The sequence below is a fragment of the Macadamia integrifolia genome, chromosome 3 (genome assembly GCF_013358625.1).
Source record: "Macadamia integrifolia cultivar HAES 741 chromosome 3, SCU_Mint_v3, whole genome shotgun sequence".
Taxonomy (NCBI): Eukaryota; Viridiplantae; Streptophyta; class Magnoliopsida; order Proteales; family Proteaceae; genus Macadamia; species Macadamia integrifolia.
Genome location: NC_056559.1, coordinates 29,331,028 through 29,349,079, shown reverse-complemented (window position 1 = coordinate 29,349,079; position 18,052 = coordinate 29,331,028). Strand labels below are relative to the sequence as shown.

General features: G+C 37.3%; 1 protein-coding gene across 1 annotated transcript; it reads right to left on the bottom strand.

Moving 5' to 3' along the window:
* Positions 1 to 268: 268 nt before the first annotated feature.
* Positions 269 to 6,364, bottom strand: LOC122074632 (low affinity sulfate transporter 3-like). Its single transcript, XM_042639547.1, has 12 exons — positions 5,901 to 6,364; positions 5,775 to 5,823; positions 5,482 to 5,689; positions 5,212 to 5,386; positions 5,038 to 5,103; positions 4,714 to 4,944; positions 4,484 to 4,610; positions 3,901 to 4,187; positions 1,502 to 1,695; positions 1,321 to 1,400; positions 921 to 997; positions 269 to 818 (listed from the first exon to the last, which is right to left on the bottom strand). Exons 1-12 carry the CDS (start codon positions 6,228 to 6,230, stop codon positions 675 to 677), a joined length of 1,968 nt encoding a protein of 655 aa, XP_042495481.1. The 5' UTR covers positions 6,231 to 6,364; the 3' UTR covers positions 269 to 674.
* Positions 6,365 to 18,052: the final 11,688 nt, after the last annotated feature.

Genomic DNA, 18,052 nt, shown 5'->3' with positions numbered 1-18,052 from the left:
TAATTTCACAGAAATTAATTTTTTTTTTTAATTTTAATGTAATTATAGCCATAGGATTAAAGTAGATTAGATAAGAGAATTGAGAATTTATTTTCTATGACCCATGCACCCAAAGATATAGTGAGGGTGAAACGACTACTCTACCTCTCATAAAAGATGGAAATCATGTCTCTTGATAATGATTCTACTAGTGTTGCTGCCTTCTAGGGAAACCTTTCTCGTATTTTTATTTTAACATATGATTTTACACTTATAATGAGACTAGGTATAGTTGGTGCTATGTGTACCACCAAAATGTTAAATAGTTGATATTCCTCTCCCTTTCATGTACAGCTAGATGAGAATCATACTAGTTAATTGTGCATTTTCTCCTATTACTTACCAGATATTACATACATGTATACACAATAAGAGAAGGATTTTTCTCTAACTAATCACCAATGGTTATACTAAAGACTATATAACTAGAGGAATTCTCTCTCCATCATACATGTAGAGAATGGTCTTCTTCATGTCATAGAGGAATTCTCTCTCCATCATACAGAAAATGGTATCACACATCATAACTAAAAATTCAATATCATACTGATCATAGTTACTCTTTGTCTTATTTGGTACGCATCATATGATTTTAGTATCAAATTCCATCACTTCGTCCCTTAGCTAGTTCACTCTTAGAGGTCAACCATTGTAGATCCACTACATGTGCCATCAACAGCTTCACCCATCGTAAGAAAGACTCTTCCTTCAATCTTCTCCACAAACTGAGCTAATTTTAATTTGTGTATCACTTGCGAACAAGGGTTGGCTAAGGCTAACTGAAGCAGAGTAAACATTTAAAAACTTTAATTAGTATGAGAAAGGGCATATATGTCAATTGGTATAGAAAAATGTTGGAACAAAATATTAAAGAGCTTTACCTCTATACCATGATAAACCAACTTCTTTTGCAGTTCTTCTAAAGATTGAATCCCTGATGTATCAATGTTCATCACATCTGCCACCAAAATAAAACCCATTACTATGCAGTGACTTGAAACCGTTAATGTTATAGATAATCAAAAGGAGTCCGGATCAGATCTAAGTACGAGAACCATTCTTCCATGGTGTCTAATCCACATATGGAATTCATTTGTTATCTTTCTCTTCTTACAACAGGCTTTTACGAACAGTGAGTGGATTTCATGTACAGATCAAACACCATATGAGAATTATTCTCGTACAAAGACCTGATCCAAACTCAACCAAATAGGTATCTTCTTCTCTTCTCTCATTTTCTCAATAATTTTTTAAGGGTTTAGACATCAGATGAGAAAATACCAGATATGTCAAGGATTACTACTTGAATGCTCCCTTTTGTTTCCTTCACTTCATGTTCATCTGTCACCCACCTCATTATCCTAAAGCAAATAGGGAAGTTAATGATTCTCTCTCTCTCTCTCTCTCTCTCTCTCTCTCTCTTTCTCATAGAGAAATGCAGTAGATAAATACTCCATTTTACCTTTCTCTTACGAAATTGGAGTTGGCAAAACAAAGGAAGGTAGAGTGTATCCGGATTGTGAGGGCACCAGGAATCTTAACAGCAATTGGGTATTGAGTAATGCTACAGAAAATATCAGAGCCAGGGAGCCTCCCAAGGACTTCTGTGTGTGGTCTAATGGCATTCAGTAGGATCTTCGCGAAGGAGATGGTTACCTGCAAATTTCCAAGAGATATAGGAATTTTTTCAGTGATCATAATATAGCTTTAAACTCTTGGAAGGATAAAAGTATCAATAAGGATGTGGAGATTCCCCCAATTTTCAACATCTAGCACAGTACTAATGTGGTTTTCTGCAGCGAACGCCGTTGGATGCTTATTGTACCTCACCGACTCACCACAAAAGATTTTGAAAAATACACTATTTAGCATCACACGTTTTTTAGGATAGGGAAAAAAAAGAGACTTCCGAAGAAGCGAGAGTAAACATTAATCTCTAATTAAATAAAGGGAGGAGGTTAGGTATATTACCCATTTTCCTAGAGCTAGTGGCCAAATCAATGGGAGAGGCATAAGTAACATTTTCAAGGGGATGAGGGAAGAGATGGACACAAATCTAGGCATATAAGTGGCATACCCATCCTTTTCCCCTTAAAAAAAAGGAAAAATGTTTTTTATTGGGTACTTAGGCTCTTGCGACAAGATACATGAGAGGTGAAATGATCAACCCACTTCCTTTGAAAGGAAAAAACGACTCTTTGTGAATGCTTCCTCCTATGCTCCCATTGACTCTTAACGAGAAAAACATGAGGTTTAAGGTATCAGAATCGCTCTCTGCCAATTCCAATCTGATTATATCTGATTCTCACTAGAATCGGTCGGAAATTGCTTGAATCCTAGAATTCTTTGCCAATAATAATAATAATAATAATAATAATAATAATAATAAGTGGAAAAAATGGGATTAATTGGAATCAGTAGCAGCCACCCATTGGAATAGGCCAGAATCGGCGATCCAGTCCGTATTCCTCAAACCATGGAAATATATAGACCCAAAGCCCAACGTTTCGTCTACCCAGCGAGACGGACAAGCGTACCGCTTCCATTGCAGCCCATGTCCAAACAATTGCACGCCCCATCCTACCGAAATGCCGTTTAACCCTTTATTATTACTATAATATAAATGGGAGAGGATTCCCTAAAAGGCAGCACGGCGCCCGGAGGCAATGGGAGTGCATGGAAACATCAACGGTGGTGGCATTGGTGGGATTTTCACCTTTCATATGGCAGGAGGTTATTTTCCCTTGTATCTGTTTTGTACAAGGGCTACGCCACCTTTGAGGCTTCTTTTTCCCTAAAATGTTGATAATACAAAAATTAAATATTATTTTATGTTCTAATTTTATGATAGGCTTCAATATCCCACATACAAGTAAAATTGTATTGTTTGGGGCATCACAAGTGAACAGTTTTTTTTTTTTTGGTGGGTTTTCAAGAGAGAGGATCAAGTTCACATACGAGAACAATCTCGTATATCCCTAGTCCATGGATTTGAAATCCATTTTCTCTCTCTTCATTTAATAGATTTCAAATCCATGGATCAAGGGCAATCTCGTACGTGAACTTGATCTGTTCTCAGTTTCTCAAGTGTTCAAGCAATTTGATATCCGCGAACCTTATAAGAACCAAGAATATTGTAGTAAGTGCATGCATTTGATACTTTATATTCCCTATAAGATCTCTTCACCCATGATAAAGAAAGAATTCTTTCACCATGGCCATCATTAATGTTGGATTGCATTAGGAAAAAAGAAATTTTGATTCCGTACATCAGGGGTGTGTGGAAGAACTAGTGGATAATTGTGAAGGAAAACTTAATCCTTCCATTTATATATATGGAGAAAGTATTATGTCACCTAAGGTGAAAAAAGAATCTTTTCATCCAAAGTGATTTGTTGTTATGAAATTCGACTCCTAATATAATGAATGTCTTCGTTAATTCTCACACCCTATTTTAAAAGATCCAAAACAACCTTTTTTTAGTCCAATCAAGCGAGATGATTGAATCTGATAGATTAAGAGATTCTTTCTGCACCATGGATGGTGCAAGGAAACTCTATTCTCTATCTCCCATATATATTGAAATTGAAACACCCTTTTTATCTTATCCGCTCTCTTTTTGCACCTTATCCCCTCTGTTGAGAGATAATGTATACTAATCAGATTAGACTTTTGACCCATGAGCATACAGTATTACAGTTACTATTGGTCATGGGCAGTAGTAGATCCATGTGAAAGTTTGCAAAGACATGCATGCACATGCACACATGATAAGTATGGATATGCTATGGCCATTCTCTTCTTGAATCCTAATAATCCAGAAAGTAATGGTATTATAGAATGAAGGAAGAATATCCTCACCGCAGTTAGAAGACCAATCTCAACTGATGCGAACACCACCCCAAAGAAAGCTCCAATGCAAGCAAGGAAGTCCATTTTGTCCACTTTCCATATATTATAAGCTTCTCTGATGTCAATTAGGCCCGGCAGTGCAGACAAGATTACAGAAGCAAGGATGGCAGTGGGAGTGAAATATAAGAGTCTAGTAAACAGTTCTAATGATAAGAGCACAGTCACCGCCATCACGATATTCGACACCACAGTTTGACATCCGGCGCTGAAATTGACGGCCGTCCGGGAGAAGGAACCTGGATGTTCAAGTTACACATAAGAAATGGCCAATGAAATATGTTTTTTCATTCTTATTGTTTGGAATAATATCACATTAGGTAATTAGATGTCTTCATATACCAATTAGGTCATTCCATAAAATAACTCAACTTTCGAGTTGGATATTTCAATATGGTATCAGAGCATCAGCCAATAAGTTGACAATACACTTGTATCTGGTCACCCAAAAGTCCCACACTTTCGGGGACCTTTGATGACTTCGTATACCAGTTGGGTCTCTTTACCTAATAGCTTGAGTTTTTTATTTTCATACCTGTTGCTACATAACAAGAAGTTAAAGATCCTGCAATGTTCATCATCCCCATGGCCACCATTTCCTTGTTCCCATCAAGGTGATACCCTCTTATGGATGCAAATGATCTCCCAACAGCCATTGCTTCCTGGAAATATTTAGTAATTGGTTAAGCTAAATAGATGCAGGTTTTGAATTTATTAATGGAGGGTGGTTCATTCATCATGAATGGATATATATAGAGAGAGCACCGTGAGAGCAATAATGGCAGAAATCAATCCAATCTTTGCAGCTTCTCCCACAAATGGGCCTTTTAGCTGTAGCTTCCCTGCTGAACTGGGATTCAAGCCTCTTTTGATGTGCTTTAGTATATTAACTCCATGGTTATCTGCTCTTGTCAAGAACACTATGAGAGTTGATAAGATGACAGATATGAGAGGAGCAATTGCTGGTAACCAGAAGAATCTCCTGTTCCTTCTTCCCTGATCAGATCATGATTAATTTCCTATTAGATTTTAGTAGTGAATTTTAATTTTAATATGATAGTGAATCCAAATTACCAACAGCTTACTTACCAAGAATCTGAGTATCAGGATGAAAATCAAGAAAGAACATCCAATTACAAAGTTCAGAGGGTTCCACTGGAAATGATGAGACACAATGAAGAGATTATTAATTGTGACCAAAAAGAAAAAAATAAATAATTAATTAATTAAAATATGAATAATGATGTATTGAAGTGTTCTTACTGAAGCATGAAATGATCTCCAAACAACCTCAATGACAGAGATCACATCTGTTTTATCAGTGAAGTGACTGATCCCAAGTAGTCCCTTCATTTGTTGCAGAGATATTACAATTGCTGCACCTCCCATGAACCCAACAATGGCTGCATGTGAAAGGAAATCCACAAGAAATCCCAACCTGAAAGCATCAATCCATTTGTTTATGAAATCAGTGGGAGTACAAGTAATCATTTAATTATATCACTTTAAGCAAGAAATTAATCAAAAACCGACCTGAAGAACCCAAAAACAGCTTGAAATGTACCAGCAAAGAAAGTTGCAGTAAAGATGAGCTTTCTGTAACCAATGGGGTCACTCACAGGATCCGCTATTTTCTGTACCATGGAAGATAACAGTAACGAGACAACAGCCACAGGTCCAATGGCTATCTCTCTTGAGCTCCCCATCAAAGCATAAATCATAGGTGGAACAACACTAGTATCTACTCCAAACAGAGCCAGCAAATTTCAGAATCACAGTAATTAATTTCAAGTTTGTAACTTTTGTTAAGTTTGAAAGCTACTTACATAGCCCATATTGAGGATCAAGCTTTGCTAAATTAGCATATCCAATGCTCTGCAAAAACATGAAAAACATGAGATAGATAGTACTGAAGTGATTTGAAAGGAAAATTAAAAAATGGGAAATCTTACCTGTGGGATGCTGAGACTTGCCAGAGTAAGGCCAGCCATTAAATCGCTTTTAAACTTGGAGGGCTTGTAATTTCGACCCCAATCCAGGACTGGAAACAGAGCCCTCAAGACCCAGATAGCAATTCTCCATCTTTGCTTCTGTTTTCCAGAGGAGAGCTTGCTTCCATGATTAATGGAAAAGTAGTCCTTAATCGATTCCACAAACTCACGCCATAGACTGGGTGGGTTAGGAGCATTCAAAACCCATTGAGCCCTCTGAGCTCTGCTGCTGTTCTCAATGTTGCTTTGCTCTTCGACATTGGAAGCCCCATTGGCAGCCAATACACCCATGTCTGTATTCCTACGAAGTTAGGCTTCTGAAATGTGTGTTTTGAAGGACTTTAAGTAGTTAAGTTCTGGTCTGAAAAAGCTTGAGAGTGATGGAGACAGCCACTTGCAGAACTTTACTGAGTTGGGGTGGGGGAGATAATGGAGTTCACGCGTTACTTTCGAAGTGAATGTAAGGCCCAAATGAAAGCCAAATATGAGAGAGACACAGAATGTTATGGATGGAGTGTTACAGTTAAAACAGAGGGACCCCAGAGAGTCAGAATCTAGATGAGCTACATGTGCTTGTGAAATTGTCTCATAGGCTGACATATACATGTGTGCAGCACTAACTAGTTCAAGAACTCCAGAGTCAGGCTTTCCACTTGTTCTTCTTGTCATTCCTCTTCTGCAATAAGTTTGAGAATCTTTTGAAGGGTTTCAACAAAAATTTAAATCTATTGTGGGTTCCATCATCTTTAGTGGAAGTCCATACATATTACATAGGTTTCAATCATGAGGAGTGACATGAAAATTTTGTGAAGAAAGTATATCAAGTGGAGGAATTTGTAACTTATCTCCATTAGGTGGGAAAGCTTGCTTTGATATCAATTGAAATTCGAAGTCGGATGAACAATTAAAGATGGAATGAAGATTGAAAATATACCTCTTTAGGATAGACATCCCTTGCGTCTCTATCCAATGATAGTTTGTCATCTCCTGCAACAATGACTTCTCCAGCAATAGAGGACATGCTTTTGCTTGTAACCACCACCCAACAAGGTGGTTTTGTGGTGGCTTTCACCATTCCCACTTAACCACACAAGTTGGTTACTGCTGATGTGGTACAATCATAGTTAGTAAATTCGGATTTGGGAATTATTCGGGCGGAAAATTATTCAGAATAATTCGATTGATTAATTTAAAGATTCGGTCAAAAAAGCGGTCAAAAAAGCGAATATGACGTTTTTTTTTTGTTTTTTTGTTTTTTTGTTTTTTTTAAATATTGTTTAAGTGGACCGAATAATTCGGTTTAATTCGGTTCGGCCCAAATTATTCGCATTTTAAATTCAAATTAGTAAAATTCGTGTTTTTTACCAAATTTTATTTCTAATTCGGATTCGGTCAGAATTTTTGATTTAATTCGAAAAAATTCGATTCGGCCAAATAATGCCGAATTGCTAACTAGGGGTACAATAGATAATGCCATTAGTGTTTACGTGTTGATCATTCACTAGTTATCTAGAATGGTTCTAGTTAGGACACATGTCAAATTTCTTACTCACATTGAATCATATATCCTACCATGAGTGTCCATGCATCCTTAGATTTTTTGACCATCTATGTATTAGTATGTGTTAAGGTTGTCTTGAATTCTTCACCCGTTTTGAAGAATGACCCACTTAGACATATTTTGGTGGCGACCCGGACCCTAGCACTAATCTTGTATGGGGGTGCGGGGGACTACACCCCCGCTGTATGGTTCAACTGGATTGACCACGAACCAATGGGTTGACCCGTGACTTTGAGTATATAATGTACTGATGTCTTATTGAGAAAGTCATTGTATTTTGGGGATTTTCAAGGTAGGGTTTCAGGCTGAGTTTTCTCGTAACTGCTTGGATGTTATCTCTCTTCTGCATAGTAAAACATCTTCTTCTTCGCCTAAGGACGTAGCACACCACATCAGTGTGTGAACCTTGTTAAATCTCTGTGTAGTGCGGATCTATTGTCTGTTTATTTTTGTATTTTTCTTGGTATTTGCTCTAACGGCATACACCCCTATACCTCTAAATTTGTTAAAGCTTTATTCTACCATTGCCAATTCATTATAATCGAAACAATATATGTGAGTAAGAGATCTTGAGATCTATGTGTATGTCCACAAAATTCTACTACATCTGATTTGCCATGATGGAAAAAAAAAATATATATATATATATATATATATACACTTACCATTTTTCTGCATTGTGGTGATAATACTGCACAACCTATCCCAATCACCTAAAGTGCAACTTAAGAAAAGGCTGGTCGACCAACTTATTTGGGTCAAATCAAATCAAAACCAAACAAGCCAACCTCATGGCTGTATGTGCTTCAAAGAGGCTGGTAGAAAGCCAAAAGAAGATGAAATACTATATAATTTAGTAAAACTTGATAACGTTTTTCTTCACCAAGTGGTGATCGAAACTCAATAATCTATCATTGGATAAGGGTTTTAGTACCTTCTCAAAAAATCTTCACTATATGTCTAAATGCATATAAAGAATCCATAGTGAATGGATTTCCTATTCACTGTGGGTGTAGATAACTCGATCCAAACTTTAAATTCACATTATAAGGATCTTTTTGTTTGGGTGTTGAACTTTACCTTTGGGATGAATTGAAATCCACCAATCATATAGAACCACCCTCATCTATCTATACATCCCATGTGAAAATGAGCTCTCTCTCTCTCTGTCTCTCTAAATAAAACCAGATTAGAGGTTGGTATAAAACATTTTGGTGCACTTAAGCTTTGTCTCTATCAATGTATTAGGAGAACAAAGAAATAAAGCAAAACCCGATGTGATAGCCCTTCTTACTATTCAGAACCTTTCCACTACCTTGATGGAGTGATATGAATTAGACAAAAATGACATAATTTATTTTAGTGTATCTTTGGCTTCTAATTTTAGAAGTCTTACGTTTTAATCTGTTCATATTTAGCGTGAGAAAAGTGTGTAAAACCTACCACTAGCTCAACATACTCTTAACATGGTTTTTTTTTTCTTTTTCGTGGGATATTTATAGAATCATATTTTCCTTCAACCAAAATGAAGAGAGTATTTTTTTAATCCCCAGGTTTTGGTGGTTGGATGGGATTCAGTAAGAGTATTTTGATCCATCAAAAATTGAAAAAATAGTAATGATAAGATCATATGGTGGGTCCTACATTATATCAAGAATCTTATCGGAACATCAGTAAACATGGGTGAAGAGATTCTCTCTTAACCTTGGATGATGGAAAATTTTCACCATGTTTATGTAATTAATACTATACTATTATAACAAGCCAATCAATCCTACTTAGTTAAACATGTTTAGGGCTTATATAAATCCCATTTAAAATCTGATTATAGCCCATTTAGAGATTAATGTATTATTATATATCTTGTCTAAGGCCCATTTAACCAGATTAAAGATGGTCCCTAAGTGATCATTTATAAATGGACCATGCCTATAGTGTGTCTTTGATAGACCATAAATGTATCATTATCTCATCTAAGGCCCATTTAGCCAGATTAAAGATTGGCACCTCATCGACCAAATGGACCATGCCTATAGTGTGCCTTTGTGTCTATCAACGACTTGGGAAGAGAAAGAACAGAAAAAGCCTACCACTACTTTGATAGAGTGATTTGCATTGGACGAAAGTGATAGGAGAATTACTTTATCTTCTATTTTAGGGTATCTTTATCTTCTATTTGTCAAAGTCTATGTTTTAATTTTTCATATATATAGCACGAGATGTGTGGAAAACTTAGAGAGTGAATACCTACAACTAGCCTAACATACTCTTTAACAAAGGCACTACTGTTTTCCGTGAACTTTTATTAGGTTGTATTTTCCTTCACCCAAGATGAAGATAGAGCATCTCTTTATCCACAAGTTTTGATGGGTGGATGGACTCATATTATTTTCAGTCCGTCAATAATGAAATAAAAAATAATGATGAGATCACATGGTGGATCACTATGCCAAGAGGGGGGAAGTGGAAAATGTCTGAGCCTATGGCGTTTCCTACCCTCTTTTATTAATATTTTTGGGGTTTCTTCTTTGTAAATATGCCTAGTGAAATATAATTTTTCATTATTTGCCACACAATTCTATTGTTCTATGCATGTTTGTAGGTTAGTCCATGTAATAAGGGACTAAGGAAGCATCTCATTGATACAATTCAATCTTAAAATGAGTAAAGTAGCTAATATTACAAAAGTTGTTATTTTGTATTCTAAACTCATTTCCGTTTAATGGTATTTTGATAATTTATTAAAACTTTGAATTAGAATTTGAGCAACTTTTCTTACTTGGTTTGGACTACAACTTGGCCTTTAAGATGTATGTGGGGTTTTCTATTACATGGATTAACTCATATACTGCAACGTAGCAAATAGTGAAATATTATACTTCACTATGCATAGTGATGCTATAACAAATCCATAATTTTATTATTATTATTATTATTATTATTATTATTATTATTATTATTATTATTATTATTATTATTATTATTATTATTATTTGTCTCTCTTTCAAAAATAAAAAATAAAAAATAAAAAATCAATTTGTGAAGAGGAGTGTAGAATCCTTTGAGATGCTTGATTGTAGGATAAGAAATTTTCCCAAAATTTAGGATCGGTCCCTACTGATATCAGTTCAATACAAGCAATTTAGATCGATCCAATCCAATTTTCAAAACCACAATCCAACTTGATACCCCATAAAACCTGCAAAACTGTGGTTGTTCTATCATTCAAACTTTCATGACATTGGATCTTTTGAATCAGTCCCAAGCATCTTACAATTGCCCCTTGGATCTGAAAACTCTGTGATTCTAAGGTTTCCTCATAGCTTTGGTTTTCTCTTGCCAAGATTTCTCACTCAAGACCTATTGAGCATCCTACTACCATATCAAATACAGATATTGATACGATACAATCGATACGAAACTAATACTTGAAAACATGGAGCAAAGGGTGATGTAACATAGTTAATTTAACTCACATGGTTAGTTTACAACTGTATGTAACTACCTGTAATCCCACTTATACCACTTGTTTTATTATTAATTATTAATAAAAGGAGGGGAGATACCAACAGCTTTTCAGATTAAGAGGAGAAAGCTTTTCTGCAAAACCTGTTTAGAGTCTTTAGACCCCTTATTAACATAATTCCTCTCTTTCTTATGATCTAATCACTCTGTATTGGGTGAAGCGAGTGAATTAATATCGACTCAGACACTCAGTAATGGCGAGTCATCTAGCTATTCGGCACATCTCAAGATGCTCCATAAAACCAGGGTACGTTTCAGAAGAATCAAAACAGCCTTTCCACTTGAACCCATGGGAGCTCTCTTTGCTTAACTAACGCACACTACATCAAGAAGGGTCTTCTCTTTATCAAACCTAAAGACCCTCCTTCCATTACTGCCATTATTGACCAGCTTAAGGATTCCCTTTCTCGCACCCTCGTCTATTTCTTCCCCCTGACCGGCCTCCTCGTCACATATAAACAAGAAAACCCACCTTCATGCTCAATTTCTCTGGATAGTAAGAACAACCCATAAGTTGAATTCGTCCACGCTGTTGCAGATGTGACCATGGCAGACATCTTCTCACCAATTCACGTTCCCCCCATCCTTCGATCATATTTTCTGCAAGGAGAAGCTGTAAACCACACCTTGCCATTACTGGCCGTGCAAGTGACAGAGTTGGTGGATGGAATTTTCGTCGCATGCTCCTTCAATCACGTCGTCGGTGATGGGAATTAATTCTGGAATTTCTTCAATTCATGGGCCGAGATGTGCTAGCAGAATCAAATCTTCCACCCACCAGTCCTTACACTATGGTTTCTCGATGGCCACTCCCCTGTTACCAATTTACCTTATTCTCACCATAATGACTTCATTGACAGATCCCCACAGCCGGTGGAGCTCAGACACAGGTTCTTCCATTTCTCACCACAATCCATTGCGAGGCTCAAAGCTAAGGCCAACGCCGAGTCCATCACTAGCACCATATCCTCCTTCCAGACTTTGTCTACACGTGTCTGGAAGTCTATGCCACGGGCTTGTCTTCATCTAAGGGCCCGTTTGATAACATTTAGATCGAATCTATTTAAAAAAATGGTAGAAACAGAAATTGCAGTTTCTGGAAACAGAAGCGAAAAGAAGGTGTTTGATAATTGATTTGAACAAAACTCTTGTTCAACGTTTTGACGTTTCTCCATTCAAACGTGCACACCATTCTCTCTCTCTCTCTCTCTCTCTCTCTCTCTCTCTCTCTCTCTGGGCACTGAAAGTAGCAACTTGCCCAGAAATTCACCTCCCTTCCTTTCTTGAAACCCTAAGCAGCTAAGCTAACAAGCTCAGTATACTGGTTTGGAAACATCTCTCGAGAATCCTAAATACTAGTTGATAGAGATCAGATCTACAGGCATTTTATGCATTTGTTGTTCAGTGAAGCAGCTTTAGCTAGTGGGGGTTTAAATCGCGACCTTCGACCCAACAAGACGACCGAGACCGGGACCGGGACCATGGCCGCCGACACCTGAGGCCACTGTCGAGAAGCGACATCGTGGGCCAAGAGGACTGGATTCAAAGCGAGGTTCTCTGGTGAGATGAATGCGAGTGAATCTGGTCAGATTATTCCAGTTCCAAAACCTAAGGAGCGGAGCTACAAGTGGATCTTGAATTCGATCTAGCACAGGCGCCTCTAGCTGCAAATGGTGAGCATGGGAGTGAGATAATGCCAGTGTCAACTGATAGAGATCAATCGGTTAATAAGAGGAGGGAGAAGGAGAGAACTCCAAGGAGCGCCGCAGCGCCCAGTACCAATGGCCAGGCTCGGTCTGAATCTCCGCCTCATCCTCCAAAACCCAACCGAGAAGAAGAGGTCGTTGGTGTCTTGCCTCAATCCATTAACGACGAAGGATTTGCGGGACATCACTCTCATACGACGAAGGGTTTGCTGGATTTCACGATTTTTGGGCACCAAAGTTATTCCTAGAAACGGCGAAACAAGTCATACTTGTTTCGCCATGTCCGTTTCTAGGAACAGAAATCACCATAAATTTTTATTTCTATTTATGAAAACAAGAGAAATGGAACGCGTTTCTTGAAACGTTATCAAGCACCAAAAAATCCGTTTTTGTTTCAAAAAAAGTAAAAAGCCGTTTTTACTATTTCTGTGTCTAGAAACAGCAAAAACGTTATCAAACAATGCCTAAATAACCACCAGAAAATGAGTTGTGGAGAGAAGGCTAAACCCACCATTATCCCAGGACTACTTTGGAAGCTGCCTTCAGTGTCACTGTTGGAGAATTGCTAGGCTATAGAATTGGGTGGCAGCATGGCTATTGCACGAAGATGTGAATGATCAGAATGACTGGAAGGTGCGAGAGCTGCTGGAGTAGTGGATAAGAGTCCTTTCATTCACCAGATAAGCAATCTCTTGGATCCCTGTAGTATCATTATTGGGAGCTAACCCATATTTGACATGCATGGGTGTGATTTTGGGTGGGGAAAAGCATTTCATTTCCTTGGCAATTTTGTAATTTCACAGAGTTAGAATTCCCAACTCAAACCGAAATCAGACTCGAGGCAGGCCAGGGCAGGATGGGGCTCTCTAGGCCAAACTTACACCAATATTCAGACATAAGGCTAGGCATAAAAAGTAGGCCCTGCCTGGAATCCAAATCAGTGAGGTCAGCAAGGAAATAGCTTTTATTACGTAAGTATATGACAGTGGATTGTGGCGCAATTATTTGTCAGTGCGGGATCACTTTCTAAGAAGCTGTAGAATCATATATTTTTGAAGTGTGTTGACGCCAAGGAAGCTAAGAAAGTCATGAGGGATGTACACGAGAGCTTATGGTCCTCATATGAACAGCCATATGCTAGCAAAGAAGATTTTTGCGTATGGGCTTCTATTGGATTGGTCAACAATAGAAAGCGACTACTGCCAACATGTCCGGAAGTGGGATATTGACCAAAGGAGCTTAAGACCCAGCTTAGGTGACGGTGCTCGTACGCTTCGGTACATACGTTGGGGTTTGTGGTTGGTGCCAATACCATCCAGATGGGTCATATCCGATATGGCTAATCCTAGACCGGTGCAAGAAAGTGGCAAATTTGATTTGGCATAACCAAATCAAAAGCCAAGAAGAGGGAGAAGAGCAACGTCTCGTACGAAATCAAAATTGATAAGTTTTTCAATTATCTTATCTTGTCTTCCTCTCCTAACTAGAGTTTTCGACGCTAGCCTCCATTGTTGAAAACGGAAATTTCCACCATTGAGTAGTAGAGACACCTGGACGAGACTCTTTGAAAGTGCGCCTGTGAGGCTGTGACACTACTAATATAATCCAAAACCCATCATTCGTTTTTGCGGGATACCCAAATGCATGAAAAGATGCATTCCTTCAGCCAATTTTGATTTGGCATCTCCCATTACCAAACAATTCAAAAAACCCCCCCCCCCCCCCCACCCCCCCCCCCACAAAAAAAAAAAAAACTTCGAAACCTCACTCTACAACTTTTTACCATCTTTTTTCTTGCCCCGCCCCGCCTTGCCTTCCCTACCCCGTCCACCCTCTACAACTCCCCCATGACCCCATCCCTTTTCCCCACCATTGCCCTAAACTCCAGAACTCCATACCTCCTCTGTCTCTCTCAAAGAGATTGATTATAGAATTTATTCTGAAAAATGCAATACCAAATATATTTCTCATTTTAATAAATATTTTGTCTATTAGTAACCAAACGATTTGTATTTGTGACCATTAATTATTATTATAAATCATTTTTCATAAATATAAATCATGCCAAGAGAGCCTCAGGCTGTTTTTGGAATCCATTCTTAGAATAGATTTAAGATCTAGAACGCATTATGAAACAATAAAATAGAGAAGAATTGAATTCCAGAATGCATCCTAACCTATAATCTATTCCTGGAATGCAAATCAAACTCAACATTAAATAGCTGGATTGGAATTATTAAGTGTCACAGATCTAAATATAAAAGAGTGAAGCCGTCCATCTCTTAATTATGTTCCAATCCAATTTTTGAGAATCATTGCCAGTTTTTAAATTTATTTCTTTTTTAGGCTGGTTATAAATCGTTACCAAAGTATGTATGATGAATTCTACTTAATTTGGAAACTTTAAAATTTGAAGATCATTCCCAATGCAAGGGTACTGTCCGATGGTCGCCTGACAAAAAATGACTGAATAATAGCTCGGCTCAGCTCGACATGTTTAAAGCCTGTTTAAGGCCCATCTAATTGAGTCCAATTAAAGATCAATATTCAATACCAACTAACTGATCATTTATAAATAGGACCATGCCTAGCAGGACCAATTAATTAAACGAGCTCATTAACCGTGCGAGGTCCTAATATGGAGAAGGACCAATTAAGCCCAACCAAAATTGGCCCAACATGAGTTATTGACACCCCTACTCAAAAATCCCCAAAGACTGGTTTACGAAAAAAAAAACCATCGGAACTATTGGGATGTTGGGATAAGACAGTGGCCATGAGGCAAAAAAAAAAAAAAAACCCATGAAAAAATAAAGTTCAAAATGTGATGATTTTCATCTTAAAGAACGGTTTAGTTTTGGTTTTTATTAGGATAAGATTGCTCTACATAGAGCCTAGGGATCATAGGGTGATCCCATGTTTTGGGTGACCTAGGGACGCATGTCTAGGTCCTCCCTATCATAGAATCACTCTCTAGTCCACGAGTTCTATGAAGAGGAGCTGAATGCTTTCTATTATGCCAAAGATAACACAAAGGCTCCTACATGCCAGACTTAGCCTATTATGCCAAAAAAAAAAAAAAAAATTGTGAGGATGGTCCAACCTATCATGAGTTCATGACATGATTAGCACAAAGAAAACAATAAAAAGGTGTTAGAAAACATCATAATAATTATTTAAGAATGTGTACACAAGGAAAGCCTTAATCACCTATGATGTATGTGATGCACGATTTTGTTTGGTACGGTCCTGCACAACACAGATTAGAAACTAGGCCGAAGGGAGCTCTGACGAAGAGGCTACAATGCCTAAATCAGCTCTTAGCTTAAAAAGATATGAAAACGTAGAGTGTTCAGTACGTTGAGTATCTTAGCTTCCAGATTTGCTAAATGTCCTTTATATAGACATTGGTGGTTCTTCTCATTGGCTAAGCTATTCCTTTCGTGGTCGACATGGACCCTTCGTCCATTGGTGAGCTCGTCCCTTTCACCTGCTGAACTGGCCAATCTCATAACGATTAACTCGACCATGGTTAATCTTATAACAACTAACTCAACCATCATTAGTTAAATAACCGTCTAATCAATGTTTAGTTGAGTAATTAGATGAGTATGATTAAGCCCAGAGGCAATTATAAACGTCATCATCTTTATGATGACATGAACACTCTTTATCATGTGAGGGAGAGATGTGTGATTAAGACGTGAGTACATCGAACATAACAAGTGCAAATGATCGAGGTAAAATGATTTGTACTGAGTTGTGTTATTACTGTGGTCCTTCCTCATATCTTCTTGGCATATGGCGGTCAGATCATATACCATCGATCCACTTGGTCAAGTTACCCTGTCAGAAATTTTTCGTAAAGGACATACTATCATGGACGTTTTTTGGGGCTTTAGCTACCCTGTCAGAACTTTTTCTGTAATATACTCTCCAATTATGACATGGAAATCCATCACTCCGTTAACAAACCCTTTTTTTTTTTTTTATGAAAGAAAGAAAGGGCCCACTCATTGAGAAAAATGGGTTTATCCCGAGACCCCTCTCCCACTCTTTTACGGAAAAAAATCGTCTGTTTTTTTTCATCCATGTTTTTCTTGTTTTACTACCTTCAGAAGACGACATGTGACATTATTTTAAGTGAACGGCCAATATTAAGTTAAAAACCAAACTGGATGTAATAACCCTCACCCAACTAAATTAATCTTGACCGTTGATGACACGTGTCATCTTCTGCAACTAGCAAAACACAAGAAAAACAGAGATTAGAAAAACAGACGATTTTTATCCCTCTTTTACCCGTCTGTCCACCCTTGAGTAGCATAGATGGGGGGAAAAAAATTATCTATAATTTCGATCTTGTATAATTTTGTGAAATATTATCTTCAGGGGGTGATACGTATATTGATGCCAATGCAATAGTTCAGATCTGATTTAAATGATTTTTCACTGATTTAAAGTTTTATTAATTGTATCAGATCTGGATCATTACATTGGTGTTAATACACGTGTTACCCTTTGAAGATGATATTTCACGAAATTTTATGAAATCAAAATTACAGACGATTTCAACTCATGGATGGACCACCTTGTCGTAGAATAAATAGGCCTTTTATCGATAGTTCCTTGTCATAAATCGTCGGTTCTGTCACACTCTTCATGCCTATCCCTCCCCCTCCCTTCATTCCACGGAGGCCTACCACTAGCCCAACATACTTTTGAACAAAAGTCACCACTATTTTTATAAAGAGAGAATCTCTTTATTTATACGTTTTGATGAGTCGATGGACTAAAAAATAGTATTGATTTTTGTGAATCAAATAATAAACGAAAAAAAACTAATGACGAAATTACTTGCTAGGTCACTATTTCAAGAGTTTCATCAAAATATTCGGAGCATGGGTGAAGAGATTCTATTGTGCTAAAAATTACCTAAATACTCTTACATGCAAATCTTAGTCATGCAAAGAAAAATTAAGAGGAAAAAAAACATTTTGTGAGAATAGTTTAACCTATCACGATTCATGACATGATTAGTAAAAAAAAAAAATATATATTGTAAATAAATTACCTAAATACTCTTACATGCAAATCTTACATGCATGTGTTATGTGCATAAATGTATGAAATATTGTAAATAAATTAGAATCTACAAAAATAAGAATGATAAGGAAGCTATTAAATGAGACATTAACATTGTTAAATCATAGTTTTCCATCAAAATAAATCCTAATTGCTTAAGAGAAAAGAATAAAAAAGAACCCTCATAAAATCATAAAAGAATACATCAATCAAGAAAAATAATGAAAAAAAAAAAA